This window comes from Tetrao urogallus (genome assembly GCF_951394365.1).
Source record: "Tetrao urogallus genome assembly, chromosome: 12".
NCBI lineage: Eukaryota > Metazoa > Chordata > Aves > Galliformes > Phasianidae > Tetrao > Tetrao urogallus.
Window position 1 is genome coordinate 9,526,736 of NC_136825.1, and position 21,929 is coordinate 9,548,664.

The following is a 21,929-nucleotide window of genomic DNA, read 5'->3' on the forward strand; positions in this document are numbered from 1 at the left end:
TGATAACTTGGAAGTGGGGGGAGGGGAAATAATAAAAAACTGAGTCATTCATCACCCATGGGGTTACCGTGTAGTACTAACAAAAGTGCTTGGCTCTCAACATCTCAAGCCCAGTTTGGGAGTCATTGCTTTTTGTTATTGCAATTGAGGAGAAGGTGCTGAAATACCCTTCTGCTGCACAAACATGCTGCTGGGAGCTCCATCAGCAATACCAGTGCAGTCAGCATAGGAGCACAGTGAGTTTTCTTTGGAGATCTGCTTGATCTCCCCTACTAACAGTTGGCTGGTGATTTCTGTTGCTCTTGGAATGAATAAATGCTTTCTGTAAAATGTTTTGGTGCTTGACCTGGTGCAAATGAAGGTGATTAATTCCATAAAAAGGCTAAAGCTAAATATTCATTTGGATATGCAGAAAGATACCAGAGAAGTTATGATCTAGAATAAATACCTTGACCCGGAAGCCTTATGATCTAGTCAAGTAAAAGAGATACTGTTTGCACTTGTAGTTGAGCAGTTATTAACTTGTATTCCTCCCAGATCCCAATAAAGAGATGAGACATCTGAATTATGGAACAGCATATTTTTCAGGCACTTGCAGAGCGTGGATATGTACTATATATTGAAAGTAATATAAAGGCACATCAAACAAGTATTAAATTACCCTGCTAGCACATGCAGTCTTCTGAACAGGATTTAAAACAAAATAATCTTCAAGCCTTTGCTACCTCATTCTAACATGAATATATTGGAGCTGCTGTTGTTTATCTTAGTGAAAAATCAAAAGCAGAAGTTTGTTTCCTCATCCATGGTGAGGAGCTTACGCTACTCCAGTGTAATTTTATCACCTCGGTGTTCATTTTAAAATCTAGTATTTCTCATTCTCAGTGTGCATCATGATTATTGTCATGATATTCCAATTCACTAAGAATGTCTAATTCCTTCCTCTTTGCTATTTTTCTGTTAAAACATTTTGATATCACCGTTTTTTAAAAAGGTATCTTTACTCTGGCCAGAAAAATTCTCTTTGGGTGGGAGTGTCTGTGCCACACAGCAGTACAGCTGCCATCAGAGGCAGTGAGGGCTGAGTAACCCTCGTCTGGACTCATTAAAACAAACTGCAGGAGCAGAAACGTAACAAATAGTTTTCTACAGCAGCATGAGTAGCAGTTGTAATAATAATTAAAAAAAGGTGCCCTGGTGGCAGTTTTGAAATATCTCAGTTATGGTACTTTATACCTGCTGCAAGCTCTGGAATGGAACTGGAAAACACAATTCATGCATTTTCACCAAATTCAATAGATGCAGTTCTGTTCTTTGTAAGCAGTAACTGTGGTGTTTGCGGCATCCTTTGAGGTGGATGTGAGAAATATTAAGAAATCAGTATGTGTAGCAGTAGGAAGAGTAGGTGGTGTTCAATAGAGAGTAGGAACTATCTCCACTTCCTGTTCGTGTTCATAGAAAATAGCTGCTTTTATTTGAACTAGGCAATAGAAAGCAGTGCAAGTAGATAAAAATTTAATGTTAAATTTTTTAGTTGAGTTCAGAACAGAATATCAAGGCTCATGAATAAATGCAAGTTCAGCATTTCATAAGGCATGAAGAATAGGGTGTTATTTTTTATTGTGTTTTCTGAATACAGGAAGGAAAGTGGACGTTGTGGCTGTAATTACTGCCTCTGTGGTTTCTGAACTTCATGGTTTGGATTTTAAATACTAAACAGATGCAGCTTTTGTTCCATCTGTTCCCCCGAGGTATTGCAGATAGGTAGGAGTTGGGATTGTGCTGAATTAGAAATTTTGGAGCTCTGGAAATTTCATTATGTAAACTAGTTTCAAATTGTGTTTAAAAAGTAACTCAAGTATGCCTGTACAAATTTTCCACTGGTACTGTTGAGCAACGACAAATACAGAACTCCACTGCCTTTGTTCCAAATGTGCTGTAAAATGAGTTGAAAAAAGGTTGATTGGACCACTTGTTTATTCATCTCAAAATAATGCAGGCTGATGTTTGGAATGCCTGTGACGTTCTTTTGTAAGATTGATTTGCTAGTGGTGAATCAATGCCAACGGAACTTTGCTGTCACAAATACTTCAATAAGGCTCTGTTCTTGAGGTACTGGTTGTATTTTACTGTAGGCGATACATGTTGTTTTCAGGTTATTTTGTATTCTTAAGCTAAGAAGCAAACCTAACCAAAATCTGTTCTACTTTTCTTTAAGTCGTGTGATTAAGACAGACATGGAATTGGAAGTTCTGCGCTACACCAATAAAATCTCCAGTGAAGCTCATAAAGAGGTAATGGATCCTTTACTGTTAATAATTTTTGCTCTTAGTGTAACAGTAGTACTCAGAAAACGTTCCCAGCAACCCTGAATTGCTTAGTAATAAAATAATGGAAAGGCTGGATAGAAATAAGAGGGTAATATCCCTTCTATTACAGCCCAGTAATATACCTTGTATTGTCCTTGAACTCACTGGTGCATTTGCAGTGTGTGAGAAATGAAGTGTGGTTTTGGATAAAAGCTGGAGCCTCAGCAGAAGGTGACCTGCCTGCAGTCTGTCTGCTCTCTTTGCGCAAATACCTGTACAGCAATGGAGAATGAGATGAAGATTTTTCATCTGGCCCACATCTGTGCAGCTCTAGAAAGTTTTGCTCTGGCAGTTTACTCAAGCCAGTCCCTTATAAACTGTGGGAGTTGTGATATTGGTGATATGGACCTTAGGCGTCAATCCTGTACTCTATAAAGTGACTCAGATGCCGTGAGTTCTGAGCAAAGACCAGGGGGAGCTTAGTGAAAAGCATCTGAAGAAGTTACCAATTAACTGTTGACTTTGCCCCTGTTCTACACATTTCTGAACTGTGAAGCATGAAAATATTGTGAAGTGCATATTGTAGAAAGTCTATGCATTTGCATTCATTCTCCTCAGTCATTTGTAATCCTTAAATAATGTCATCCCATCTGAGGAAACTCTTACTGTTAGGAGCTGCTGTTTAGTAGAACTTCCATAATACAGAAGCAGGCAGAAGAATAACACTGGTGCACATTCTCAGCAAACCTGAGAATGAAATTCAGACATGAGGTGTAACATGGTGTTAACTCTAGCAGTGTTCTGTTGATTCAGATTACAAAGTACAAAAGAGGATCTTCCTTTGTAGCATATTCCAGTTCACAGTTTTGTTTTGCTGGTGTTTCATAAAACAAAAGGACTTGCTGCCAAGTTCACCAGAGCTTTCAAAATTTAGCGTTGGTATTTTGATGAGCTGCAATTCATTAGGATATACTTTGGCAATTAAGCTTGCTTTATTGCTGGAAACTGCAGGCATTTTAAAAGATTAAGATGTTTGATTTCTAATATAGTTTTGAAGTACATATACTGATGTAAATTTAAATGAAGTACAGATTATATTTTTGTAATATAGGTTTCTCTGGAGATGCTCAGTTATAAGTCATAAATTCATAAATATGCGATTCCCTCCTGCTAAGAATGTCCCATGTTAATATGTATCTTACAGGTAATGAAGGCAGTAAAAGCTGGTATGAAAGAATACGAGCTGGAGAGGTAAGAATTATTTCAATAAATGTAATAAAAAAGGAAGGGTCTGTTTGTATTAGGAGTCGATGCAATAGCTGTGGCACAGCAGTAGCATTGATTCAGTAGAGAGCTCTTTTGAAGACTGTTTTAAGCATTATTTTGTTATTTTGAGATAGTGGCACTTCATCAGTTTCAGACGTGTATTTGATGATGGTTGATTATATTTTCCTGATGGTGTAGTGCAGTTTAATTTTTCTGGAGTTGTAGTATTTATAGAAGCTTTAGGAAATAACTGTTCTTGTTTGAAGGCATCCAGTAAAATGGTGTTTATGGATAAACATCGCCCTTAAGCTTGTTATGCTCAGAAGTCTACAGTAGGAGTGTTTAAGAACCTTATAAAAGACAGTGTTCAATTACATCTTGCCTGCAATTACAAGTTGATATTGCCTGTACAAGGAGCTTGTCTCACAAATGTGGTGGGTATTACTACAGCTGTTAAGAAGTCAAAAAGAACACCACACGTTTCTGTTGAAGAAAATGTGCTACACGAACATGTGTAGAAGGGGTTGGCTGCTGGTGATTGATACAGTAAGTGATGTGTCTAGATATGAGGAGAACATTGCTTCCTCTTTTAAATCAGTATTTACATTAGACCGTTTTATAAAACATGGTTTTGATCACCAAGTCCATTTATTTTTATCTCACATACAGAATTCTCAGTTTTTGAAGTATTACACAGTAAAGAAATAGAAAATAGTGGTGATATCTCAGATACTGTTGTTGTTTCTTGACAGTCATTTTTGAAATGTTAGCAAGCAGACTAATTAGATGCCCTGTGTGGAGATGAGAAAAGTGACCCTGGTGTTTGTTATCAGATTTTAAGTTCCAAATGTTCATACAAGAGATTGCTCTGATTTAAATATGTCCCTTTAGAAGATAATTTGGTTAAATCAGTGCAACTTCTGGGTATAGACAAGCCCAATGTAAAAGCCTGTAGTATTAAGTACAGGGGAAAGGGAATGTACTTGTAGGTCCTGCAGAGCAGAGTAGAATTCTATGAAACAAGCATTTATGTTATGCTGGCTTTTACCTTCTCCCAGTTTAACACGGGATCATGCTATGTGCAGTGAGTAATACCTTTAGAACGTGTGCTATACAGAAAAATTGGTGTTACGCTTAAAAGAACTTAGATTTCTACAGACTCTATAGACTCATGCTCAATAGATTACTTCGAAATGTAGTTATATATATCACCAGGCAACAGGGAAAAAGTGTTGCATGCGTTCTCCTATTCTCCCATTAACTTTACTAATGCTCTTTCTATTTGTGTTTGTTTTACTTGCTGCCCATGTTGTGTATGCTGATATTGGCTCTGGAAGTCAATGGTAATAAAAATTGCCATGGAGCAGGGTTTGCTCAGAAAGTGCTTTTGAATGTCAGGAGCCTGGCAGTTTCATGTGAATGTCATGCAACAAATGCATAAGCTCTTCTGTAAGTCTGTGCGGTATGTCATGTAGTTCCAGGACATCCATTCTTCAGTCAGCTTTTGCTGTTCTCAGGAACCTTTTGAAATGATTGTTTGTGTCTTTGGAAAAACAAACAAACAAAAAACAGTGGGCAAGTGTCTGTTAAACCTGTTTAGAATTGCCTTCTGTTCTTCCATATGTCTTGATAGGTTACACTTCTTGACAGAGTCTGAGGTTATTTCACTAATGAAAGAGGTCTCGGCAGACTGTAGCGCCTGCCATTGGGCCTATAAATAGAACCGAAGTTTCAGTTGCTGTGTGAAATTCATCCTTGCACCAGTTTCTGTTGCCTTATTGCTTAAAGGAGAAAGGTCCTAAAATGCAAAACTGCAATTTCCATATCTTGCTGTAAAGTGGGTAGCTGCAATGTTTAAAAATCAATTCAGAAGCAGTCTCAGAAGTGTGTGTTCTGTATACAAATATACACCTATGTAGTCTAAGAAGGAACCTTCAGGAAACTTTCAAAGACCTGAGAAAAGGTAACATCTAAAAACTGACAACTTCTGTTGAAACCATAGTAATTTTTCAGTTGTTTTCTCACTGGCAGGCTAGATAGCTTGCTTTCTGCAGATTTGACATATCTAGAATCTCGGAGTGCAGAGAACTGAAACTCTTAATTTATATTGGTTTATTAAAATATTCCCACTTATCTTTCAGAGATCAATTAAATGTTAACGAAGTTTTTTCTCTTTCTGCTGTTCCACGATTTTCTTGTGAAAGCTTTTGAATTGTGTGCCCCACCTCCCCAGGTGCATCTGCAGTTTCTGCTGCTGTGAAATCATGAATTTTTGAAATGAATGAAGATCTCTTGACATGCAGCCAGTAACACTTGCTTCATATTGCTTTCATTCTCTGACATTCTGCAATATAGCACATGTTTTTGTGTAGAAAGCTGATCTGGCCTTGTTTACTAGGAGGAATAGTGCCAGGGATCCCAAAAGCAATTAAAATATCCATTACCACATTGAGAGCGTGAGAGTTGCCTTTTCTTTGTTCATTTCATTAAGCGGTCTTCCTACAAAAAAACTCGCGTCACTTCAGCCCTATAATGCGGCAAAACCCGTCTAAAGTACTCTTGGAAATACATCCAAGAGCCAACAATACAAAAAGCTGGTTGTATTTCTGGGTTTCTGAGGACTGACTGGAAGGAAATTAGAGAAATCTCTAGATAACAATCTCCTTTGTTTTGAGGTTTGAAAGCTAGCTTCAAAAACTTGTTAGAAGTGTTCTGTATGTGTTAGTGTTCAGTGGTGAACGATTTTGAACCAGTAATGAGTTAATATTGAGGCATATAAAAATGAATGCAATTAACTGCAATCCAATCAATCTTAATGTGTTTTGGGGTTTTTTTGGTTTGGTGTTATTTAATGTGGTCAGTTGACTTTAAGGAGGCAGCCAAACCAGTTATCTACAAACAGTAATTCTCAGCGCCTGTAATTGCATATAAAGTCATTTTGGTAGGTCAGAGTCAGGATTTTCTTTGATGTAGTTTCTTTAGCATTTGTGCTTATCTCATGGTTAATTAATGTTCTGTTTAATTAAAGGCTTTTAATTATGAAACTGCTCCATGGTGAATATACTGTTAAAATACAGCAAAAAGATAAATGTCTTTAGCTTGAGAAGTATGTGGGGGAAAAAAAGCCTTATTTCAGCTGGTTTAGCACGTATATAAAATGCATGTATTTACAAAAGATTTTTGTTTGTGTACATTTGTGAACATGTGTGTGTATTTATGTCCACATGCTCCCTGAAAGTACTAATTAAAGTAGTATCTGTTTTATGATGCTCCACACTGCTGGAAAGATGTCCTCTAAATGAGACATCCTCTAAATCAGTGTCAATTTTTAGAGTGATGTCTTTCATCTGCTCATCATTTACCAAATGAAGTTTTGATTCTTCTGTGCGTTTTCTCACTTGTTCTCTTTTTTATTTGGGAAAATAATGTTAAGGTCGGGATGGCTACTTGTAATTGCTTATGTGTTTGGAGAATGACGGGAAGATGCATATTACAGTGAGAGAAGAAGTGAGAGGAGGGCAGCGTGCTGCAGGTATGGTATTGGGCACTTGGCAGGTTCCTAGTCCTGTCCCTAATAGCACTGGAAGCCCTGTAGTGGGAGTGCGAACATGTTCCAGGATGCACTGAACTATGCAGTACTCCTCTTTGCCCCATGATGCTGGCAGCACAAAGCCTTTGAACAGATGGGAACTTGGCTAGTGTAAGGACAGGCTGCATGGTTGTGGTGTGCTGGGAGTTTGGGGAAGTTGTTCCATGTTGCTCTCTTCAAAAGAGCAACCCCAAATTGCTTTGTGTTGTGATTCCATCGATAAAAGTGGCGAAGAAAAGAGGATCTGACCAGACCTGCTCAGGGAACGTGTAACTCAGTAGCTCCTAGGCGTTGGTCTGGTACTGTTGTTACAATTGACTCGCTGCTTTTTCTTGGTGTATCAGCTTTCCTTTGCCAGAACTGTCTGCGTTTTGGTGGTACATCTTCAGCACTTTGTGCTCTGAGTGGTACAAGTGATGCAGGGCAATGCTCCAGCAGCCCACTGGAGGAGTTCCTGGCTGTGACACTGTTCCCAACTGTTGTGGGGGCCACTCAGAGCGCACCAGCCCCAGCAAGAATTTATCCCATGGGGTGGATGCGACCCCACTTCGCTGCCTGTTACGCAGTGTCTCTCTTAGGTCCATGCAACCATACAGATAATTGGAGTGATTTTGTGATAGTTGATGGTTAACTTTAACTCCTCTGTGCTCTTACAGCAACAACTTAAGGAATAATATGGCAAGAAGGCAGCTACAGTGCTTTTTGCTTCTTGGTTTACAATGTGTGCAGACTATTTTTACTCTTTGCATCTTACCAGCTAAGACTGATAGAAGTTCTTTATCCTTATTCTTCTCAGTGCTGTCCCTGATTCCAAAGCAGAGCTTAGACTGAGATGAGTTCCTGTCATATCTGTCAATGTTAAATTTCACTATCTGTGGAAGCCTAAGAGTGCTCTCATGGATTATGGCTCTCATCTTTCGTTTATCTCTCTCTCCTCTGCTCCAGTGGAACAAACTGCGAATAAAGCATACTTGTTATTTCACTAGAAAATAGCCAGAATCACTTTATTTTCTGTTAGGTATTTCCTTTTAGTGAAATGCTTATTATTTTGGCTAATCTGGATTTGCCACTTCATGTCTCTTGATAGATTTTGCTCTTTGAATGTCCTTGAGAAAGCTGCTGACTGCTGCAGTAAACCATCTTTAAAAAAATGTTTTGGTTTTCTTTTTCATGCTTGATCCACTTTTTGCATTTAGAATTTCAGTTCAAGCATGGTCTTTCTAAGTCCTTTAAGTGTATGTGGATAGCAAATGAAAATGACTGCTGCAACTGACAAAAATGTGCAAGTAGATTCTTCACAGTTACTTTCTGACTTGGGAGTGATGCTGAATTGTTCCACAACTCTCACTAGTGTTTCTGCAGAGCTGCCAAGAGGCTAGCAGTCTCAAACAGTCTGCTCAGTTACCCCAAAACAATTTATTTTACTATAATTTTAATGGTTGGTACCATTGGGTAGCTGAAAGGTGTTTGACTACTTTGTTTACCAAAGCTGCTACACCATTAGACAAGATAAGATTTTTTTGTTGGTTACTGTTATCAAAAGGGTGGAATGAAACCTTTAGAAAATCTGGAGGGGGGAAAAAAAAAAAAAAAAAAACAACCTGAAGAAGAGGATGAAGGTGGCCTTTATCCACATTTGGGGGTGAGAAATCCCAACAAAACAGTTTGGTTTTCCTTTGTTTTTCTTTGCATATGTGTATATACTGTCCGGGCAGTGTTTTCATACTAAGACAATCCCATACCTAGTATTTTTTGTTTGCCTTTGTATCTATATCCTTTATATTTGAAAGTGTTTAAGGAAAAAATGGATCAGCAGCAATTTCTGTTTTACCAACTGCTGGCACTGCACAGTAATCAAAGTGCTCCTGTTCAGAGGGCACTGGGGGGGACCCTGCTGCCTGAGCCAGGTATGAGGTGGCCTCTCAGGTGATCCAGAGCTTCCTAAAAGCAGTGATGTGGAGCCACTTGCAGTGGTCCAGGACCAGGTCAGCACTCCTGGTTGCAGGGAATACCAAAGCTATTTTGAATGGGTAGGGAATGCAAGCAGGTTATTTTAATACAGCATGTTTGTGTGTTTTGTTTTTTTTTTTTTTAATGTGGATGTCTGTAGCTTTTGTTTCAGGTGCCTTTAAGAAAATCTGTACATCTCAGTGGTAATTGCTTGCTTCCACTATCAGTGCCCATAAAGCACAAAGGAAACTCAAGTACCTCTAGCTCAATGCAGAGCTGACAGCATGTGTCAGGCAGCTGCTAATGGCCAGGGTGGTTTAGTCATTGCATTTCAGGAGCCCAGACTCCCAGAGAGGAGTCAAGTGAAATATCATTCCAGAGAACAGCTGGATTCAGAGCAACACCTCCATTCAGTCTTCTATCCAGTCTTGCAGGAAAGCATACTGTGGATCTGCTGGCTGGCTCCAGCAGTAAGCTTACCTCAGCTGCAGTACCATAAGCTTTAGTTCTCATATTGCAGTTGCACAGTGAATTTACTTCCACTCGCTTCCTTCTGTCTTCAGCTTAAGTTCATGGATTTTCAGTTGTTTTGTGTGATGCTTGTTACTCAGTTTTCAGGTCTTAACTTTGCAGTCACTGAACTCAAGATAAGGGATATGAACATCTTTTAAAGCGTAAAACAAAGATTTGATTCTGACCCTGACTCACCCCAAGGCTTGGCTGAACTCAGTGGGATGAGCTGGGAAGCATGTACAGGTATAGCTGCTCTGTTAATGCTTTAAATTAGGTAGGCCCAGTTTCCTAATTCAGATGAATTAGGAATTAATCCTAAAATCTGAATTTAAAAATTGATTTAAAAGAAAAGCCCTGAGCACTGTTCCTGTTCTATGTCACAGAGGCATAAAAGCAGGTGCATGCACACACACATGCACATAATTCAGCAGGAGGGATTACTCTTCAGCATGGAAACCTCTGCCAGGACCTCATCTGCCTTAGGGGAGAGGCTCTTTGCTGTAGTGAAGTCCACTGTGAAAAGCTCCAGCTGCCCCTGCCCTGGCAAATGCTGCTCATTTCCAGTTGCCCTGCTCTCTTCTCCCCAGCTGCTGGGAAAATGTTGGGGGCAGAACCCCCTAAGAAGGGAAGTGTAACTTGCAACAGAACCTCCAGGAGCTGGTTGGGTTGAACTGCTGGGCTGTGTTGGGGAGAATCCTTAAATTGCTGGCGAGGAGCGGAGCAGTTCCAGCGAATTCCCAGCAACCTCTCAGCTTTTCCCCTTTTCAGGAGGTCTTGTTCACTTTCGGTAGAGGACAGCTTGGTTCACCGTCTGGACATCACTTTAATTAGCTCTTTGTATAGAGGAAAGATGTTTAATTGCAGAGGTCTCTTCTGTGACTTGTGATTGAAGTTCCACATAATTGGGTTTTATCTTCTGTGAAAAAATCCTGGAATTGGACCATGTGAGTACTTAAAAATAAAATCTTCTATCAACCCACAAATGACAAAGAACAATTACCATGCTGGTAATTAGCAATTGGCTCCCTCCCTTCAGAGGGAGAGCAGTAGAAGGATGTAGGCAGCATGCATGGAACTGGGTTTGATTGCATGGCAATTTTAAATACTCTGTCATTGTGTGTCCTTACAGAGTTGTTAGCACGGTTTATGCAGTGATAATCCATAATTACCCTTCTGATATTTTTTTTGAAATCAAAAGGTAGTCACAATTCTTATTTACAGTTTCAGTCTGATTTCTGTCAGTGTTTCTTTGAGTGATGATTAGTTACATCAGGGCAAGAACATTTTCTTATCAAATTAGCACTGGTTTCAGTTTTTACTGAATCTAGCACAGTATTGAGATAGTTAACTAATTGTCATTACTAATGACAAGCTTGGGTTGCAGAGAAGTGAAATGGAACTCATAAAAGACAGTAGGCTGAACTGATTGTTATTTGCTGTTCATGCTTGTTCAGACAAGTGAAAAGTAAAGGTTCTACCGTATGTGAGGCTTCGATGAACTTTTATTCAGTAATTTTTGCTAATTGCTGTAGAAGCAGGGAGATCAGGATTTGGTTAGTTGTTCTCTTCTGATAACCACGACAGCAATGTAATTGTACTCAGATTGGAAGCCCAAGAATTTGAAGGAAATGTACAAAATGCTGAGATGATCCATTAATAACAGGATGTCACATATTGACCTTCTGAAAATCAAAAACATTTTAGACAGATGAAAAGAAAATGAGCAGATTCTGTTCTGTGCTGCCACCATACCCTCTGTATAAATTCTCTTCCAAATGGGTTCTTAGAGAATCCTCATTGCTGTTGTGTGCCAGTGCTGCCTTCCAGTGTCTGTCACAGTGGTTCTTTTGCGTTTATTAGTTGTGTTGGGTTTTTTTTTCCCGATCTCTCTAGGGGCAGAATTGAGTAAATCTGTGTCCTGTTTTGGCAGCATGTAGTGGTTTAGTGTACCTGTTACCAATGGCATTGAAAAACACATGATCAAGATTGTAATTACACATGAAAGTTGGTGTTAGTTTGCTTTTCTGTGCATGTGAGCTTGGTCTTCTTTACAGGTTGTTTTTTCTTCCCCTCGGCTGTTGTAATTTTTCTTTTCCTTAGGTCTTGGTCACAGAGCTTTCAGTATCGCTCAGAGGTGGTGGACTTAGGTGGCTCAGTCTGCAACTAATCTGTTGTTTTGTTTGGAAATGAAAATAATATTCAAAAGTTGGCTTCCTAATCTTTGGAAAGTTTGGGTGGTTTTTAGAGATATTTGTGCTCTTTTCTGAAAGTAAAGAGATTCTGCTTCAAATCAGCCTCAGCCCCGTGGTTTGAGCACTCATGTATTGCCATGCTGGGAAGACAGGTTGGAGTCTGCATGTACGTGACTCAGGGCTGAGATCTCTTGAGTCCTGGAGGGAGCTGCTGTTGGTGAGGGGGAAGACGTCTGGTTTTGATCAGAAGCTGTCCTTGCAAAAATGTAAGCAGTGTTATATAGCAGGAGACACCAGAGGAAGGACCTGACCAACAGAGGTTCATCTGCTGCTGCAGGTCAAAGAGGCTTGTATTCATAAGGACTTCATACGAGGTCAAGGATTTACTTGGTCAGGATTTTCCAAACTCAAGGAATATGAGTGGGGTTGGTAACTTGGGGCTGCTGGGGCAAGGAGGACTGTTATTTGGGAGAATTCCTGCATGAGTTTAGGGAATTCTTGCTGATATTGTCTGTACCACTTTGTGCTTCATTTCCACCTGCTTCTAACACTTGGGATCAGCATGGTGACTTTACTTGCTTGGGGCTAGAATTGGCAGCTTCAGAAAGACTGTCTGCTGTTCTCTGGTACCCTCATGTACTTCAGGATGCGTATTGGAAGTTAATTGATTCTTACATTTCAGCCCATTAGTCTGCCATTATCTGCTCATTTCCACTGATGGTATTGAGTCTCTCTGCCCTTCCCTTCAGCCAGTTTGGCTGTTGGTAGGAAGCTCTGGAGGGAAAAGGAGTAGCAGAGCTGGAGTCTGAAAGCTGAGGCCAGTGAGCAGAGTGATGGAGCCACTGCTTGTTCCTGAATCGCCTGGGGACATGCAGGTTTTGTGACTTGCCTACAGGGCACCTGTGCACTTGTGTTGTCCCTGCATTAGGAAAGAAGGGTTGAAATGCTCTCAGTAATTAGGTGTCATAGGTACACGTAGTTGCAAAAATGATCCTGCATCTTCACTCAGAGGATGGAGTCTTGCTGCTTCAGGTTGTTGTCCCAGAAAAATTCTGAATTCTGCAGCTTACTAAGTCTGTTTCAGACCTTGGCATCAGAAATTGAGTGTTGTAATCTTTTAGTATCCTCAAGGCAGTAGGCTTACATACCCCATATAACAAATTATGGCATTATTGTCTAAGAATAGCTCAAGTATTCAAAAAAGCACTGAGAGCAAATTAAGCTCTACAGTGGGACCTCAGCCTATTTTAATCTCAGCCCTTACTGTGCTCCTGCTTATACCGTGTTGTTGAACTGAAATTCAAACTTCAAATATTCAATTTGAAACTGAAAGGAAGATGGTGAAGCAGTGGTGGTTGTTTGCGTTCTGTGCCACTGAATAGCACTTGTGTGTTACGTGCTGTGTGGGTGGCTGTGTATTTGCTAAGAAGCATAACTGAAGATGAAAGTTTAATTATTTCTTCAAGGCAAATCCTCTCTCCCATGGACTTAAGCTTGCATAAGAAAAATGAAAATTCATAACAAGTGTAAAAATTGGCTAAAATTAAAAACCATTTATTTTTACCCTATTTATTCTTCTGAATAATAAAACTTCCCCGTGGGTTTTTGGAACATGTGTGGAATAATTACACTGCAGAAGTGGCACTTTAGTTCAGCTTCTAGAGCTAGGGCAAACATTGTGATTACGCTTCAAGCTTAAGTCTAGGTTTTATAGAAAATCTCATTCTTGAAGCTCTGTTGCCGTCAAGTGTGAAAAACTGTGACCCATGGATTGGTCCCTGTGGGAGCAATTATTCTTTGCAGAGATTTTTTTTTTCCAGCACTGAATATTATAGATGTCAGAAAAAAGTTTAACCCCCAGTAACTCTGAAAGAATGTTTCCATACCTGCTGGCAAAGGATATCTATTTCCGCTTGTATTTGCAAGCAATTTATATCTAAGCCAGGATTTAATAAAAAAAAAAGAACAAGTTTATTATCAACTCTGAAGTATCAGTGCTCTTAGTTGCACTTTGCATGTCTCAGTGAAGAGAAACAGCTGAGGCTGCTGATGCTGCCTAATACAGTGCTGCACCTGAGACGTATGATGCTCTCACATTGGACACAGCAGGAGCTGATGGTGAGAGTTTGTGTTACTGCTGGCAGACGGGAGAATGTGGAGAGAGAGTGGTGTTGCTTAGGAACGTGGGTTGGCACCTGATACTCGGTGTGGATGAGAGAATTGTTTTGTTTGACAAGTAGAATGTGTTCACCTCACAGCCATTGGTCACCGGGAGGCAGTGGGTAGAACAGAGAGTAAAGTCTAATGCTTGCCTTCAGCAGAATCTTTCTTTTTGAAGAGTGCATTTTATGTGCTTAATTTGGCTTTTTTGTCTTTATTTTAATACACATCAATCATCTCTCAAAGTATATGCATTACTCCCTCCAATTAAAATAATGCACTTCTATTACTGGTTTGGGATCAGCTATTTTAAGTAAGTTTCCTGTCCCTAGCCCTCTCTGTTTTCTCTTGTATCTTCTTAGGTGCTGCGCACGGTTTGGTCATTAACTATGACAAAGCTGTGATGAAATCCGTGGAACTTGAATAGTGTTGAAAGGCTTTTGCAAAGTGGAGCTTGTTCTGAGATGCTAGGAGGGATGTTGCAGTATCTGTCTGCAACTCATCAGAGGTGGGCTGGAGCATCTTTATTTCACTGTAATTACTGCACTGAGACATAAGAGAAAAAACAATCCCAAATGCATCAGCCTTAGGACTGGCTTTTCTCTAGCAAGAACCTGAGTGAAAGGCTGAGTGCTGTTGCCTGTTGAAGGAAGGAGTGGGAAAGAGAAGTGGCCTGTTTGAGCAATACCCTCCAGCAAAAATGTGAAGAACAGGCTTGATCTTTACTGGTATTTGAGAGATTCAGAAAAAAGAAAGAAAACTTCCCATGCCATCTTTCTTACATGATGATGAAATTTAAAGGCTGATGGGGATGAGCAGGGAGCATATCTTTTATGTATTTTGCCTTGCTGGAGAATGGTAGTTGCAGCAATAACTAAATGATCTTTAATTTTCAGTAGAAAAAAAGAACACTGCATCTCTTATTTCATTAGATGGAACACAGGCCATCACAGCTGTGCATGGTGGTCTACTGATGTAGACCATGCACTCCATTTTCTTGTAAGCAGGAGTTACTCCTACATGGTTCTACATATATTTTATTTCTACCAGTCAACTATTTTGAGGCTGTGAATCACTTATCTTAGCAGTACTCTTTGGAACCAGGAGAAGTAGAAATTCATCTAGCTGCTGAAAAGGGAGCTGGAAAAAAAACCAATCTGCTGCCATGATCAGTAGTGTGCTTGTAGACATTGCCAGTGGCTTGGAGATCAAAGAGCAGAGAAATAGCTTCACAGTAAGAGCCCAGGAAATCCGAAGTAGGGAATGAGTAGTGCCTTTTCTTTATTTATGGCATGGGGTGGCTTTGCAATCAATCTATGAAGCTTTGAAGAGAAAAAAATAAAGCTCTGAGGGAAAGGGAAGGACTGTACAATTAGTTGCTACTGTCTGCTGACTTGTCTTCTCTAATTCCAAGGATGTGTGCTGAAAATGAGTGATAGTGTGCAAAATCTAAACTACTGCCCAATTCCTTTGTAGATGCTCGCTGGCTCTTGGAGGATATTCGGTTTCATCTTAACTGTAGATTATGTGTAGGCTGCTGTAGCTGGTAGAATTTAACAAGGGTCGTAACTTTCAGCTCTTGTACATCAAATTCCTGCTCTGATCTCCTCTTCTTTCATCTCTGCTGTGTGTCTTTCATTAAAGAATTGGCTGGTGAAGCCTGTGATAGTTCAGAGTGTTTTCAGAACCACGTGTAGGAGTATCTTTTTACTCAAGTAAATCAGTATGATTTAGAAAATTTAGGAATGCTGCACCGGAATTTGGATTTGGAAATTCAGTTTGTAATTGTAGAGACAGTATTTGGGTTGAGACTGATTGTCCATTAACTTATGTGAGATGGACATTTGACCTGAAAGGCTGATAACTGCCTCTGGGCATTGCTCAGTTTTAAATCGATCTGTTTCAGAGTTTGGGCGTACTGTGACTGTGGATGCACTGCGTTACTTTTTTGGTTAGTGGGCAGTGCTGTTGTGTGGGGATCTGGGGATTTACTGCCCACGTGCATTAGTAATAACTTGGACATAATGAAGAGTAGATTTTTCTGATCTCAAAGTTTTAGCCTGTTTTATGGCAGCACATTGTACTGTACAAAACCATTTATTTACTATTAAAATCCAGGAAACTTGTGTTTTAGTGATGTGAGAAATCAAAAGAATTGTTCAGAAGTACAAGTTTAATTCTTGTAGTGCATGCAGAGTGCTGTCAGTGTCATTGCTGCTCTATTAACATGCACATCATCTCAGGTTTTTGATTTCTGATAGGAAACAGATGTGACTTAACTTAGGATCTGTGGAGGACTTTTTACAGTGTGGCTGCTGACGTTATATATATGGTGTTTATTTCCAGAAGTAGTAATTTGCAAACTCATGCAAGGTTTTCATCGTAACAATCTAGCTAGTGTTACTTTTCATATTTCCTACTTCAAACTCATCAATTCTGATTTATTCATAAAATTGTTTCTCAATGTACATAGGAATATTAACTTTAATGTAAAAGGTAGAGTAGGCACAAATGAATCTATTTCTGCATTGTTGTTTGTTTTCAATGCTTCCTTGCTTCTATCCATTCATTATTTCACTATCAGGACTACATGAAACTTGGTGCATAAACAGTGAAATGTTTGTGCTCCATCTTTTACACAGTTAATAAACGTATCAGATCCCCAAAGTGTAAATCAAATTACGTAGCCTCTTATGCTTTACATAGGAGAAACAAAATATGAAATATTTCACAATACAGAAAACTGTGTGTGAATCAAACTTCTTTATTGTTCCTAAGAGATACAATTTTGACAATATTACAAGTTTGCAATTTATTTGCAGAGGGAGTTGGCACATGGTTTCGATGAAAGTAATATTCCTCCAATATTCTGCTTATAAGAACACTTTAAAAGTTGCTGTTGCTGATTTGTGCTGCTATAAGAGAGTATCTGTTCAAGCTCTCTGTAAGTGTGCCTCTCCACCTCGCACCCTGTGCTAATGCTTACAGACTCTGTGTGGTAATGCTGGCTTGAGTTTGTACTTCAGTCTATGCTGAGGAAAATTCTTAGAGAATACATTTAAAAAGAAAAAAGCTATTAAGGACTGAGAAGGAAAAGAAAGTATTTTTTTCAATACAGACCTGATCTTGACTTGCAAAAAACGTTGGCCTTGATGTCCTTATGCTATCTCTTGCTTTAAAAGAATGGCCTTATGTGACTGTCCAATGAGTTTTGTTGTTAGGAATTAGATTCTCTTAAGTAAACCCTTCAAAATACTGTTCTGTGAGACATTGTTCTAAAAATGTTAAATAACATAGCACACAAGTCAGAATATATTTTATTCAAAATTAATGTGAGAAATATAATTCAATATGGCTTTGGATGTACATGCTACATGCTGCTGCTTTTCAGAATGGGTTTTACAGAAGAGGTAATGGAATTCTGCCCCAATTATGATTGTGTTTCCAACTGCTGACCTTGGGTTTGAAGCAGAGTGTAGAGCTCTTCTACAAGTACGCAGCAAAGAATTGTGGCTGAAGTAACAGGTTTTTTTGCTTTCCAGACTTAAAGTGGCATTAAACATCATTCCAAGTTTTCATTTGCATTTTTAACATTTGTTTTTAGTATCTTGTTTCTCTAGCCAGGTTTGATGTATGTATAATTAAAATACCATTTATATGTACTTTGTTTTATGGAGCATGTATGTACATATGTGTGCACGCTTAATGTAACTGTACGTACGCTGTGCTGGAGCACAAGGTGTTGGGCATTGAGAGTTTGAGGAGGTGCAATTACAGGTAAGAAACATGTTTCTTCTAGAAGGCTGTTGGAGTGGCAGTGCCCTTTGGATTTACTGATGGCTTCTGACAGTCCTTGCAGTCCCTGTCCTACACTTGCAGTTTTGAGGAGGACACATGAACTTTGCCAATTTTTTCCTCAACAAGATCCATTGGTTCTTATTTATCCCTCCTGATCTACATTCAAGCTGGCAAAGGGCTAAGCAAAATCTTAAACACCTGCAGTTTATCTGCAGAGATGAGGAGGAAAATACCAATCTGTCTTGCCTTTATGATCACTGGTTAAAATTCAACTCAGCCTGCTCTTTCTAGAAGCTAACTTGGCTTTTCCTCTTTGTTAGAGCAAAGCATTGACTTGAAGCAGTGTTTCACCAGCACTTTCCCTCTTCTCAGCTGAATGGTGACATCTGAGAGGAGGGAGGAGGCTTGTCCTTCTAACAGCAGTCCTGGGTTCACAGAATCATAGAATCATTTGAGTTGGAAGGGGCCTGTAAAGGTTATCTAGTCCAGCTCCCCTGCAATGAAAAGAGACATCTACAGCTCGATGGGTTGCTCAGAGCCTGGTCGAGCCTGACCTTGAATGTCTCCAGGGATGGGATGTCCACCACATCTCTGATACATATTGCAGTTTTCTAGGGATTACTAATTGCATTAAGAATTACCTAGATTTCCTGATGCCTCAATTAATTTTAATGTTCCCCACAAGGTTTAGATAGTCTGAATTGCAGCCTGTGAAGCTTAAATTTGTACTGTGAAATAGAGCAGCATTGATTCCTGTTAGTTTGTTCAAAGCTGGGAGAAACAATGCCAAAAGTGACATTATAAAGGTTGCTCTTGTTGTCTTAAATTGCATAAGTAGCTATCAGAAGGCAAGCCATGGCTGCTAATTGCATGCTGCTACAAGGAAGCAGAAGCCGGTACCGTGGAAATGGTGACATGGGCATTTTATAAGCGTGTCCCTGGATGTTAGCTAATTATATTATTTGTAGGTACGTTGGGAATTGAATGAGATATTAAAAGGCCTTTGCCACGGTACTGCAGTCTCACCCTAGAATTTGTTACATATGCCTTTAGTCTGCAAAAAAAAAAACACTTATGCCACCTACAGCCCATGGTCACTGAGTTATAGCACAATGGTTATGGCTGCTGCAGTGACGAAAAGCAGACATCATGGCCTTGTTCAGGAGAAACAAATACAAATGGGAACAGTATATGGCAGGAAAATGCCTTGGCAGCATGTAAAGATTTAGTGGGGATTTGGTGTGCGTGGTGCTCATCTGTTGAATTAGAAATCTAGGCAATAAAGAAAACAGAATCTGTAATGACATTCAGAGGTCTTGATTTTCAGAGTGATTAGAGGGAGTGAATGCTCGGCGAAGTTGGAGTGAAGAATTAAGAAGAGGCTTTGCTTGAATGATACAGAAGCCCAAAGGGATTAGGGGAGAGAGATGCTTACAAGATTACTAAACCTAGTAGCTAGTAGGAGAAAATATAGACATGATCTTTAGCCTGCAAAAAATCTTTATAAATTCCACATGAATTCAGATACTGGAAAGCTTCAGTGGAGCATAAATCAAGAAGCTGTAAAAACAAACCCAAATCCCTCACGTTAATGGGGTTCTTGGGAGCGGAGAGTGAGGAATGGGAAGCACAAAAGTGACTTCTTGTTTCTGACAGTGGGAAGCAGCTAAGATTTTGTGGGGTTTGTACACAGTTATTTGCTTGTTTACTCCTCAGTAGTCAAAGAAGGTTCACAGAGAAGTGATTTGGTAGTTGTAGGTAGCAAACTCAGAAGCTGGACATGCCTGATCTTATGGATAGATTATATTTATTCTGATAAAAATAGGTAGCTTGTAGAATATTTTATACTTTATCTTTTTGCAAGTAAGAACAGTATCTGATTTTTTTTTTGTGTGGGCTGTAGTGGTATTCCTGTTTAAGGATTCACTGCACTCAAGAGTCCCCAGTAAATGAACTGTACCTTGGCCTAAACACATGCTTTCCTCTGAGGCTAAGGGCTGTTCTGTGATGAGTGTGTCAGGACATTGGTGCTGCTGTGACACGTTGCCTTATGGAGGCTATATCCTTCCATATACATCCTGTGGCATGAAAATAAGCATTTATTAATAGTTAATTCATTAATGGCAGTAGATGAACCTGCACAGCTGTATTGTTTCCAGTGAAGACTGGTAGAAACCAGTTGTTGGAAGAAGCGTGGAGGAGCAGGGTTTTCTCAAGGACAGCTGGGTGAGCGCTGGCAGCTGTGAGCTCACCTGGTGCACGAGGAGCTGTGAGAGAAATAGATCCATCTGTTCTCATTGTCCAGGCTAGCAGGGAAGGGAAAGAGTGGCTAGAGAGCAGAAAGTATATTGGATTTCTTTCAGCTTAAATTATCAGAGTGCTGCTGCTAATGTAAGGAAAGACACTGGTTTCAATTTTCAAAAGCGCTGTAGTCCCACTTCTGTAGTGCCTTTTCAGAAGAATTTAAACTTTTAAGGCCAGGTTTTTGAGGGCAGCTCTGTCCTATTGGATGCTCTAGGAATTAGTGCTTTGGTATTTTGGAAATGTGGGCTTAAATTTCCAGGATTTTTAGATACTTTCTGAAATGACCTTGAATATTCTAAGCCGATCTTGATTTAAAAGCTTGTCTAATAATCCAGGAGGGGCAGGAAGAGATTCCACCTCTCAGAAATGAGTGGCAGCAGCCTGTGCAATCTGTTTGCCATCCTCTGAGCAGCCCTGCAGTGCCCCCATGCAGGTTCATCATGCAAGCTGCTGTTCTGCAGTGTGATGGAGAAGCTGCTCCGGCCTCCTGTCCTGTGCAAGCTCTGTGCCTAGAAGGACACTGCATAAAATAGTATCTGTTGAAGTTCACAGAGGTAATTAAGATAAGAGTCTGAAATACTTGAGTAAAAGTGCTCCCATTGCTTGTACTTGTTAAACAAAATTGAGACTGATGCATAACATCTTGGTTGTAAAGTTTTGCTTTGGTTCCATTCTTGATATGAATAATAATGGCGTTGTCTTTGGTTTGTGAAAACTAGGTATGTACCCTTCGTGCTTTATCTGTCATGAAACTGGGTTATCTGTCCGGTTTAAAAAAAAAAAAAAAAAAAAGTTTCAACTACTGGTCCATTTTATATGCGATGGCATAAAAATGAAGATCAATTTTGTAGGACAGGGAGCAAGCAGAAATTGTGATTTAAAAGCCAGCACTGTCTGTTGCAAAATGTTCCCGTACGTTCTTATTTCCTGTAGTGATTTTCTGATTAGTTCTATGTCAAGCAATCTCCTTTCCCTCACTCATTCTTGTAGACCTTTGCTCAAGTACCTGTATTAAGTAATTTGAATTTGTTATGATAAGCTATATACACTTAGCAGTTCAGCAGAATGCTTGTCACTTTGCTCAGAGCATCTCTTGTGCTGTGACCTAACCAGTTCTGACAGCAGAGAGAGTTCAACTGCAGCATAGAGTTCTAAAGGTACTTACAGTGCTAGGAGGTCTGCCTGCCTGCAGTATGCACTTAATGCGGCCTAAATCCAGGAGCTGTCTGCTGCTCCTGCCACTCTCTCTAATGGCTGTTAATAACAGTTGTTCTGGTCACCCTTCTTCTGACTGAAAATCTATCTGGTGCTCTTGCATCTCATGAGGCAGATCAAAATTGACATTTTTATTGATGTGACTGGTTTCTGCTGGATACTTGCAGACAAATAAAAGTAACTGAACTCGAAAAGAAGGAGAAAGATCATTTGTTTGGTGGAATTGCCAGCAAGCTGACATAGGTAGTTAAATAAGTAGTCCTTCAAAAATAAAATTTGAAATACATTTGAAAAATGAAGAATTAGGATGAGCTTTTTAGCTGTCAATTGTTTTAATATTCTACACTTACGGTGAATATAAAAATTGTTTCATTATCAACTTTATTATATGAATCCATGTGCAGACAAATCTTGCTTAACACTTCTGTTTCTTTTCCAGTGGATGTAGTATCTAAAGTGAAGAACTACAGATTTGATTCAAAATAAAGTGAATTCTCTTTGTTAACTGTTGCTGATTCCTAGCTATTTTGATGCAACAGAGGATCCAAATAGCAGTGTAAATTTTAGTCGATCATCCAGTACTGATTTACACGGGATGGGAAAAAGGAGACTGGTAGGTTCAGAGTATGGCTG

The 21,929-nt window shown here is 39.6% G+C and overlaps 1 protein-coding gene across 1 annotated transcript in view; it reads left to right on the plus strand.

Annotated features, from left to right (window-relative positions):
* PEPD (peptidase D) overlaps positions 1-21,929 on the plus strand; it is a gene marked incomplete at both ends in the record, with an annotated part of 168,936 nt that overhangs the window by 80,598 nt on the left and 66,409 nt on the right. Inside the window, 2 exons of the mRNA XM_079541307.1 lie at positions 2,219-2,294; positions 3,514-3,560. Of these exons, the coding sequence (XP_079397433.1) occupies positions 2,219-2,294; positions 3,514-3,560 (123 nt within the window). The remainder of the gene's footprint in view (positions 1-2,218; positions 2,295-3,513; positions 3,561-21,929) is intronic.